Raw genomic sequence first — 11,819 nt, forward strand, 5'->3', positions numbered from 1 at the left:
AACAAGGGAAAGAAATTCTATACTTGAGAGCTATAGCATTAATTTAATTAAATTCACTTTAGGAATACTATTCAGATTTTACAATATCAAATAATTGTCTAAGAGAATGTGTGTGATGCATAGTAAAATTTTACCCAACTGGAAACCAAATAACCAAAGTTTTATCCAAGTGTTTTTACTATGCCAAATTTTTATGAGAAGTTAAAGACAACAAAAATGACAAAATTATGGACTTGGTTTAAAAGGTAGATAAAATTTCTAGCATTTATCCATAAACTATGTAAATTCAGCTTACTATCCCATTTTTGTTGTTGTTCAGATGTGTCTAACTATTTATGACTCAATTTGGGGTTTTCTTGGCAAAAATATTGTAGTGGTTTGTCACTTCCTTCTCCAGCTTATTTTATAGATGAGGAAACTGATGCAAACAGGGTTAAGTGACTTGCTGAGGTTCACACAGCCAGGAAGTATCTGAGGCTAGATTTTAACTCAGGATGAGGAGTTTGTTTGATTCCAGGTCTGGTACTCTATCCATTGCACCTCCTAGCTGCCTCCTTAATATACCATGCTCTCTGTATTTTTTACTTTTTATTTTATATATTGTAATTGACCAAAATGTGAATACTAAGGCAATATTATGAATTGACAGAGAAAAGAATAATGTGTTTGCTACACTATGAAAAACAATATATTCTAGAAAAATTTTCAATGATAGTTGAAATAAAACAATTTCAAGTTTTAGTCCTCAAATTTTAAATTATAAGAATAACCTCTCTGTTCCCTCTATCCCTTTTTTGGGTTAATTGGAATTTAGTTAAACATTTTGGGAAGAGATTTGTCCTATATTAACCCCATAATATGAAATGCTTCTAAAAAAACAGAAGAAAGAATAATGATAACAATCTACTCATATAATATTTATAGTTCTTAAAGGACTTTATAATATACAATACTTCATTTGATCTTCATAACACCTCCTGTAAGGTAGATAGAGTATTATCTTTTTTTATGAATTAGAAAACTGTTCATAATTAGTCTCCCTAATTAGATCATCATTAGCTACTTACATATATTTATTATCTATTATTTGAAACATATATATGAAGAATAGCTTGATATAGCAAGAAGAGCACCCTACTTAGAAATGGAAGAATCTGATTTTACCTCTATTACATTCTATCTTTGTTAAATGGAACAAGTCATTTCCCCTTAGTTTCTGTAGAGCAGCAGCAGCAGTAGCTCTCAAGCTTTTTGATATCAGAACCTCTTTATATTCTTAAATCTTTTTAAGGACTTTCAAAGAGTTTGGATTTATGTGGGTTTTCCCCAGCAATATTTACCATTTTAGAAATATTAAAGCATCTTAGAATTATGATGAAAATAAATTTGACTTTGTGGACCACCTAAAAGGATCTTGGGAACCACCCTGGAATCTAAGAGCAATTGCTTAAGAGCTGAGACCACGTTACATATTTTATATCCTCTTAGATTCTAGTATGAATGAATGAAAAGTATTTAAGTGATTACTATATGCTGACTGTACATACCAATACAAAAACAGGCAGTTCTTGCCCTTAAGGAACTTACATTCAAATTGATGAATAGAAGACATAGGAATCTAGCATTGGAGGGGGTGGGATGTGGGGGAACACTCCTACCTGGCTTGGAGATGGCAAGAAAGTTGTCATGGTGGTCTGGTTCTGAGCAGATGCTGTGGGCAAAAACTCTATTAGGAGGTAAAAGAGGATCAGAGTGCAGGTGACATGCCTTAGAGATGACTTTAAAGTGGTATAGCCTGGTTTTGTGCAAGGTAAGGTAAATTTCCATCATAGCCAAGAGTACCAGGGGCAGAAATAACAGTGCTAATAGAACTAAGAAAAAGGCCAGAATGCAGGCAGATAGTTTGGAGATGGAGTACTAGACTCAATTTATAATAGGTACTCAATAAATATTTGTTGATAAATCAATAATTCTGATTTCAAAATGTCTTTCAACAGTTGTTTTAAAAGTTATAATTCAAGCCAGTCTTCCCAGCCATACTTCTTAAAATCAGCAGAGTAGAGATTAAAACCTTTTTGACTTCTTAACTAATATCTTGTTTAATCAATTGAATCACAAGTTGTACATAAGCAATATTAATGGGAGAAATGAAAGATGGTTTTATGGGGATATAATGTCTAATTTTAAATTGGTTTTCATGTAATTATATAGGAAATACTGTGTCTAAGTATATGCTTTTGTTTTAGGAGCCAAATTTAAAAAATATATTGGTCATTCAGCTCATATAACCAATGTTAGATGGTCACATGATTATCAGTGGGTTATTTCTATTGGTGGAGCAGATCATTCTGTCTTTCAGTGGAAATTTATTCCTGAGAGAAAACTAAAGGATTCCCTTCACATAGCACCACAAGGTTAGTCATTTATTTTTTAAATTTTGTATAAATATATTAATATATATCACAAACATATATACATATTTCACTTTAAAATAAAACTTTAAATGGTATCAGTATAACTCCAAAATAAAAGGATTTTAACATTTGCAGTAATTTCATACCATAACAAGAAATATAAATTATTAATATTTGTATTTGTTATTAGAAGCATGAGAAAAATTGCAGCACATGAGAGACAAGGTTAATTTCATGACATTTTATCTACTGTACTCTGAGGAAGTAATTTTTGTACTACTGTTCAAAAATATGAAGTATTCTGTAGGAAATATTGATATCTAAATATCTCATGTTATTGTTTTACAAATTCAAAATCAGTTCATTCCTTTTTTTAGCTATTTCTCCCATTTATTATAGGTTAAATTCTCTCAGATTTTGATGTTTAAATTTGTCATACCAGACAATGAAGATATTTAAAAGCTATTGAATTTGTGGGCAGTTAGGTGGCACAGTGAAAATAGAGTGCTAGGTCTGTAGTTGGGAGGACCTGGATTCAAATATGGCCCTAGATACTTCATAGCTGTCTAAGTCTAGGCAAGTCATGTAGCTCCATTTGCTTAGCCTTAGTGTCATAATTATAACAGAAAGTAAGAGGTTTTGTTGTTTTTTTAAAGAACTATTAGAGATTTACCTATAATACAGCTTAATGGCATCTTATATATGTATTTGAATAGGTGATTTCTTTGAATGCATTATACTTTGTCTCTTCATGTTACCTCATACTAGTTAACTATTATGAATTATTTTATATTATCTTATTAAAATTGACCTTCTTTAAATATATAAATGTCTTTAAAAATTACAGAAAGTCTGGTTGACTCTAATAGTGATGAATCAGATTCAGACCAGTCTGATGTTCCAGAATTGGACTCTGAAATTGAACAAGAGACTCAGATCACATATCATCGACAGGTAATTCTCCTTCTCTATGTACATTTTCATTTGTAAAATTTAATTCTGAATTGTCTTTATTACCTTGTTTCATATTGTTCCTTCTGTTTTTCTTGTCCTTGTTATCATTTCATTATTAGATAAACTCTCTTGTGTTATTAATAATGTAATACAATAATTTATCATGATATACCATATATTAATATTGGGATATTCTATCAGAATTTCCCATAAAATTATATTATAATGCATCATTATAAAAAAGGTAGGTTTTTGAAGGGTATGCAAGAATAACAAAAATTCTTTTTTTTAAAATATATTTTATTTGATCATTTCCAAGCATTATTCGTTAAAGACATAGATCATTTTCTTTTCCTCCCCCCCACCCCCCATAGCCGACGCATAAATCCACTGGGCATTAGATGTTTTCTTGATTTGAACCCATTGCTTTGTTGATAATATTTGCATTAGAGTGTTCATTTAGAGTCTCTCCTCTGTCATGTCCCCTCAACCGCTGTATTCAGGCAGTTGCTTTTCCTCGGTGTTTCCACTCCCATAGTTTAACACAAAAATTCTTTTTAAGTTCTAAACATTCAAAGAAAGTTTGATCTGATTTGATAAACATTTACTAGGTGCCTATGATAGTCTAATAGCTTGTGGATACAATTATTAAAAAGAAAGTTCTCAATTATTTTGAAGTCAATATACAAAAGGAGTAAGGAAAGTAAGGATATAGAGGAGATGGGATCAGGAGACTAGGAGTTGTCTTTTTTTGTGGAATTGAGAGTAGCATTTGCAAAATGGCATCATCATCTGACAATCCAGTTTATGCCCTCTAAACAGGAAGGCATTGGAAAGAGTTTGATACTCCACCCTTCAGCCCTTCAAACAGAAGAGAAAGGAGCCTGAGAGAGGTAGAATCAATTAAGACTTGAGTTAGCAGCCTCATGGTGAATTTAGAGGCAATGACTTTCTCCTTGGCAGGGTATCTTGTTCTACAGAGCTAAAACCAGGCAGGTTTCACATATGAACTTGGCAACAAGTTGTATTGGCTAATCATGGACTGGCTTAACTAAATATAGAGAGGCTCATCACTAGTAGTTATGTGATAAAATCCTTGGCCACCACAATTCATGAAATAAAGCAGAGCACAAAATAATATGTATCCATGTTCCACTTCTACAATAATGGTCGACAGATTGGCAAAAAAAAGGGGACAAAAAGTAGGAGAAAGCATAGTATTACAAAATCATCCCCAAATGTTAATTTGACCTTTAGTTCTCTAAATGTGAGATCTTTGTCCAAGAACCAATAAGTTTTTTTTTCCTAAAAACATAATTTTGGCATTGAATCATACTACTACTAGCCTTAAAAGCAGAAGGTAAAAAGAAGGAAGCATTTTAGACACTACATTATTGGCAGTATAACCTAACTGACACTTAAAAGATGTGGTAGGGAAATTTTTCACTCTGTATTTATAAAAAGGATAGCCAGATATCAACTATTAAAAAATTAACTTTGAAATTTTTGAATAAGCATTCAAGCTAATTTCTTAAAAAGATGTTCTCCACAGCCAAATAGTTTGAATAGCCTCCTGATAAGACAGCTTGAGGCAATTTTGTTAGAGGGGTTTGCTTTCTAATTGGTGGGGGAACTAATCTTTTTTTATTGTCAGCATTTTTGCTTTAATATCCATTAGAGAACTACCTTTGGGAATTTGTTCTGTTCTTGTAATGTTTAAAATGCCTTTTAGTTTTCAAAGAAGTAGCTCTTTCCTTTCCTTCATTTAAATATGTATGGAATGCTTTGATAGGGAATAGTAGTAGTAGTCAGATAAATGGAAATGGAAAAACAAAAAATGTGAAATAAATGCAATATTTTATTAAACATAAATGGTAGAATGAATCACAATTTCAGCTAAAGAGGTATGTCAGGGAATTGGTGGAATTATTTTTTTTTTGTTCATTGGAATACAGCAAGGAATATCAGCAAAAAGATCTTCCTTACGAAATTTAATCATATAGGTCAACATACAGGAAACAGCATGGTATAGTGACTTTGGAAACAGGACATGAAACTAGAATTCTTATCCTTGAGTGGCCTCAGGCAAGTCACTTAAGCTTCCTGGACCTTCTTTATTCATCTACAAAATGACAGATTTGGACTACATGGTCCCCTAAGGTCTCTTTTGACTCTAGACCAATGATTTTGGTGGTTCAGTGGACAGAGTGCTGGATTTGAAATGAGGAAGAACCTGATTTCAGTCCTTGCGTGTCTCTGAACAAATCACTTAACTCTTTCAGCCTTATGTTCCTCATCTGTGAAATGAGTATAATAGTAGCATAAAATCTCACAGGGTTTTTGTGAAGATTGAGTGAGATAAAAGCTCTTTACAGATTTTAGAAAGCTGTATAAATGCTAGCTGTCATCATTATCATCTCAACCTGTTGCAGAGAATGGGAAAGTAAAGAAATTATATATAGATCTAAATTAGACTCTCCAAATTAAATCATCATTCACTCTGATACTCCATGACTTCAACATAGAGATAGACAAATAGAGGACCATGAAAAATATTGGAAAGTATGGTTAAAGACACTCACAGAAATTTGAGATCATTATATCATGAATTATATGTTGCAGGCACTAGAAGTAGTGCATACTGAATATTTTCATAAACAATGAAATTAGCTATATCTTAATAGTTAGAAACTTCTGGTTAGTGATTGGAGTGTGAGGATTGGCCTGCTTCTAATTCCTTTCTGATAGAAGTAATTGTGGGTTTGACCACTAATTGATCTGCTTATGTATTGGGAAATTCCTTCATACATAATAACTGGTTTTATCAGCTTAATTTAGGCAATGAATGCAAGGCTTTCTCAATCATAATCATTTTAGGAAACTACAACTATTCCAAGCATGCAGTGTTACAAATTGTCCTAAGTACAGTGCCTTTGTGTCACAATCTAGGCCACTTGCTGACTGACTGCCTCAAAACCCCCCTCCTAATTAAGTTATTTAAATCTGCCCAGCAACATCAGTCAGATAAAAGGGCAGAGACCCATAGTTCTTCGCTGTAAATTGTGGTATGTATCCCCATTGTACACCTGAGCTGATGCCTCCTATACTTGCCTTTGGTATAGAAAGACTGAGGAGCCAGCCTTGCATAAGTGTGAGTAAAAAACTGCCTACCTTGCAATCTTTTGAGGGCTTATGTTCCTTCTTGATATATCACCTATAGTTTCCTCACAGGGAGCCATTTCTGAACTGTCTGAGTATGATGGCACACATCTGTAATCCCTGATCTAGGAGAGCTAAGGCTGTTGGATTGCTTGAGAGCAAGAATTCTGAGCTGCAGCAGAATTCAATATAGTGGTCCCCTGGAAGTAGACTGCATGAGGAAGTGACAGCTGTCTGAGGTTGGATAAACAGAATTGGTTAAGTGGTTTGGGGAATGGTGGTCCTGTAATTGATCACTGTACTCCCAGCCTAAGAGAAATAGGGATATCCAATCTCCCAAAAGCCCCCAAAACCAAATTAAATAGTAAATTAGGAAAAAGTTGAGAAGATATGACATATGATTAAAACAGTTCAAATGACATGTGTTCAAACAGGCTACAGATTTTGAAACACTAAAAATATTTTAAAGAGCAGATATTAACATGAATCATAACAATTTCATATAGAAACCTACCCGAAGTAATAGAGGCCAAAAGAGTCAAAACAGCTTCAGACAGCAAATTTTTCATCTCTGCTAAAACAGAGAAACATTGTAGCCACGGCAATATTATGAAAGAGAGTGGTGGAAAACTGTGAGCAGTACCACCTAATTAAACAGCAAGAAACAATGGAAATAAAAATAAGTTTTTAGAAAATTCTGTGTAACCTAAAATTAACCTTCCAAGATTAAGCAGATGATAAAAATAGCTCTACTTTTCTGCAACAAACATTTTCTTCATCTTCAGCAGTGGAGCCATCACATTTTGAACTCATAACATCTCAGTCTTCAATTGTCTTACATAATGAAGAAACAGCAATAGTAAAGAAAACGAAGATTAGAAAAGTAGTACGCAGAGATGTAAATCTTTGCTGAAAATGACACAGTTTTGAGTGATTGATACTCAAGAGAACTCAGAGAAGAGTACTGAATACTGAAGCCATGAATGGCCAAGGGGAGTTGATTGGTATGAAATACGAAAAAAATAGCATCAGAAACATTGAAAAATATTCAGAGTGGAAAGTCCAGAAAGAAGTAAAAATAAGGTAGTTTTAAAAAAATATACAAATTATGTAACAGAGGATCATAGCTTTATATGCAATCCCTCTTTTTTTGTTTTTTTGTATAATGAAATTGTGTAATGTTCATTTTTTGGTTTTAATTCATAATAAAAAAAATAAAAATTAAAAAACTCATGGATCCTATTACTACTGAAAATGTGATCAACAGAACATCAGTGGCAGTGAAGCCTTCTAATATCCTAGCTCTATAAAATATTTTAAACATAATAAACTGAATTTATATTTCACTAAGGAGAAGCTATGTGCCATAGTGGACAGAGGACCAAGCCTGGAATCATATTCATGAGTTCAAATTTGGCCTCAGACACTTACTAGCTGTGTGACAAGTCACTTTACCCCAGTTTGTTTCAATTTCCTCATCTATAAAGTGAGCTAGAGAAAGAAATGTCAAACTGTTCTAATATCTTTGCAAAAAAAAAAAATCCCAAATGGATTCATGAAGAGTTAGATACAACTGAAATGACTAAAACCTTGATGATAAAAGTACAAAAAAGAAACCTTTTTACAGATATTCTGTAGTATAGGACATTTGTATGATCTCACAATTGACAAAAAAAATGCAGATAAAACAATATCTTACTCTTTATTAGATATGTAGAGAACATTTATTAAGCAGTTACTATGTCCTTGGCATATTCTGTGTCCTGGGGATAAGAGATAAGGAAGATAGGCATGCCTTCAAGGAGCTTCCATTCTAATGGGGAAATTCAGAACAAAAACAAGGTGCTAGAAAATGGGAAGTACACCTTAGCATGATGTGGAGATGAATGAGGAATGGCATATCAGTGTTGTTTGTGGAAAAGCTTTATTAATTTGAGGGTCAGATGCTGCCTTAAAAGTTCTCTTCCATCTTGTTAAGATCATAGTAAATTCCTTGAAAGTTACAATCACTAAAATATGGAAAAATATTTTAACTGATTACACATGTAAAATCTATATAAAATTTCTTACTGTCTTGGGGGGAGGGAGAAGGAGGAAAATAATTTGGAACTCAAAATTTTTAAAAATTAATTTTAATTTGTTTTCACATATATTTCGGAAAATAAAATGTAAAAAATATTAAAATTAAAAACACAAAAAGACAAAAACATGCAACCACAGATATTATGTTCATAGTACTTGGCACATATTAAATGCTTAATAAATATTTGTTGATGAGTTAGGTGGGGATTATATTTTTAATCTCTTCTGTAAAGGAGGTTGAGGTTGGTGTATTGCTTGAGCTGAGTTGAGAGCTGCAGTAGGTCTTAAGCTGATCAGGTGTCTGCACAAAGTCTTTCATTGATATGGTGAGTTCCCAGGAGGAGGAGGAGGAGGAGGCCGAGGCTGCCTACAGAGAGAGGAACTGATCCAGACTGGAAATAGAGTGGGCCATAACTTTCGTGATGTTCTGCAGTGCATTTGGGCTATTGCATATTGCAGTCTAGGCAATCTAGGTTAACCCAATCTTTTATCTAATTAAATGAATGAATACTTATTGGTTAACTGTTTAACAGTTTCTAATTATTAAATATTAAGCAACGCATAAACAATGAAACACTTTCCAAAGATGTTTTTAATTATCTTGGGGAATATGTATCTAGTAGAGAGAGAGCCAAAATAATTATCTATTGAGAGTGAAGAAAGCAAGAGTCTCACAGAAAACATAGAGGCTTCTAGATGATGTAGTAAAGTGCTGGACCTGGTTCAGAAAATATTGGATTCAAATTTGGCCTCAGATACTTAGTAGTCATGTGACTCTTGAATAAGTAGCTTAAATTGCCTCAGTTTCCCCATATGTAAAATAGGGATAATAATAGCCCCTACCATCCATGGTTGTTAAAGATAGTTGTAAAATTGCTTTTCAATCCTATAAATGTTAGTAATTATTATTACAGATGATATTGTACTGGTTATAGCATGACAAAGATGTTTAAAAACTTCGCAAATGAAGTTTATAATCATTTAAGAGCTTGACTTAGCAATCTACATTTGAAAATTTTAACTATATGAGAATAACTATTTTCTAGATTATGACATGAAATTCGGCCATTAATACTTTTATATTGGACATAAACATTGCAAATGGACAATGAGCTAGGCTCAGAACTAACTAGAAAGAAGAGAGTATAATGGATTGCATTTGGGAAAGTATTCAATATATTCAACATATCCAAGCTTCTCTCTGAGATAGAAACATGTTTTAATATCAACATCATTGCAGAGATGATATATGGTAAAATCATAGAACACCAGTTTTAAAAAATCATTTTATGGTCATCAGAAGGACAATTGAAAGATTTGTGGTAGATCTAAATAAGCAGCAACATATTACCAGCAATAACTTGAATACAAGAAATAGTATAAAACAAAGGTCCTTAAACAAGGGATTAACAGATGGTCTGGGAACTTCAATTTTTGGGGAAAAAGTACCTATTTCTACTAACTTCTAACTGAAATGTATCATTTCCTTCAATAATGAATGTAGTTAGAAAACAGCCTGAGAAAGAGTATATAAACTTTTACAGACTTCCAAAGTAGTCCGTGACAAGACAAAAATACAGGTTAATTATCCATGGTATAAAAGACTTTCAAGAGGTTTATGAAAGGAAAAGCAAGTGAACCAATCACATATCAAGAAAAATAGCCGATGGTCAGCATGCATGGTGTAATGCTACTCAAAGAGTATTAAAAGACTTTGGGGGAAACTCCCATCCTATATGTAGACTTTCTCTTGAAGATAAGATTCAAAGACACAGACAAGAATTACTCAAGGTGAAGGTGTTGTGAATGGATTGTAATTTCTACCACTAGGGCAACATGGAATACTCAAATCATTGAGATCATTGATCCATTGAAGTATTCTTATATAATAAACACATACATACATACACATTAGTGTGTGTATGTATATACACACATATACATAAACTAGAATATAACTTTAATCGGCATGGTATAATGGAATGAAAGTTGAACATGGACTAAATAAAAATATGATTCAGTTCCTGCTTTTCTTAACCTCATTTAGTTTTGTTCCTTCATTTGTAAAATGGGGATAATAAAGAAAATTTAGTGCCAGTCTTACAGAATTGTTGTGAGAATTAAGGGTAGTGTATGTAACAAGACTTTATAAACCTCAAATCACTCTACAAATAACAACTATAATTATTATTGTATCAATCATACTAATATAAGGAAACTTTTTAAAATTTTAATATAATGAAATAGCTTTTTGACCAATGGAAGAGATATAAAATTGATACAGTGTCATAGATATCTTTTTAGTGATGGTGAACATTACACACATGGCTTGGATTGGTATTTCTCTTACTACATAATATAAATAGATTTTTGTTTTAATATATACACATGTGTATATGTATTTTTATATATTAATTTTTAAAGGTTTACAAAGAAGATCTACCTCAACTTAAAGAGCAGTGCAGAGAAAAACACAAGAATGCTACGTCTAAAAGAAGAGTGCGAGCCCCAGGACAGAGTATACGGTTACATTTTGTACATGGGTAAGAGAATATCTAGACTTTTTCATATCTGTAACAAATGTAATGGTTTCTATAAATGAGAAACTATATAGGCAGGAGAAAAAAATCAATTATAAGAAATGAGATAGTGCCATAAGCATACATGATTTGGGTCACTTCATGATTTATTGAATTAATTCTATGGCAGCAGACCCATCAAGAACCAGAAAAATGAATGTAGTTGGGAGGTTTTCATTTTAGCCTTTAAGGTAGTTCTCATAACTTGAAAGTTATTTTACTACCAAATTGAACCTCTGACATGGTTGAATTGAGGACGATAAGCAATTTTACCATACAGAGAGGCATCAAAGTCTGAGACTGTGTTTGAAACCTAGGCAGATCATGATTATCATGGTTAGCCTAGTGTACTTGAAATGTATGGTCTTTCTTCTTATTACTATCTCATAATTCTTAAGCATTAATATGTATCATATATTTTCAACCTTTCTTTAGAAAGACATTGAGGCAAAAAATCTGTTATACAAAGAAATCACTTTTTCAATTTTATTTAGAGATTTTATATTATCTACTATCAAGGAAAACCTTTACTCTCTTTAATAATTGACTGTATTTGTTTCTGGGATTTTAGTTCCTGTCCATGCCTTTGAAAAAGACACAAGTGCTAGAGATCCTTCTGTCAGAAAAACAT

At 32.6% G+C, this 11,819-nt stretch overlaps 1 protein-coding gene across 11 annotated transcripts in view; it reads left to right on the forward strand.

Moving 5' to 3' along the window:
• Nucleotides 1-11,819, forward strand: part of EML5 (EMAP like 5) — a 235,727-nt gene that overhangs the window by 75,022 nt on the left and 148,886 nt on the right. For all 11 annotated transcript variants that reach the window (XR_008914938.1, XR_008914937.1, XR_008914939.1 and 8 more), the window contains 3 exons: nucleotides 2,247-2,414; nucleotides 3,262-3,368; nucleotides 11,034-11,152. Coding sequence is in view for 6 of the 11 variants with exons in the window: in XM_007472659.3 (XP_007472721.2) it covers nucleotides 2,247-2,414; nucleotides 3,262-3,368; nucleotides 11,034-11,152 (394 nt within the window). In the remaining 5 variants the exon portion in view is untranslated. The remainder of the gene's footprint in view (nucleotides 1-2,246; nucleotides 2,415-3,261; nucleotides 3,369-11,033; nucleotides 11,153-11,819) is intronic.

The sequence above is a fragment of the Monodelphis domestica genome, chromosome 1 (assembly GCF_027887165.1).
Source record: "Monodelphis domestica isolate mMonDom1 chromosome 1, mMonDom1.pri, whole genome shotgun sequence".
NCBI classification, from domain to species: Eukaryota; Metazoa; Chordata; class Mammalia; order Didelphimorphia; family Didelphidae; genus Monodelphis; species Monodelphis domestica.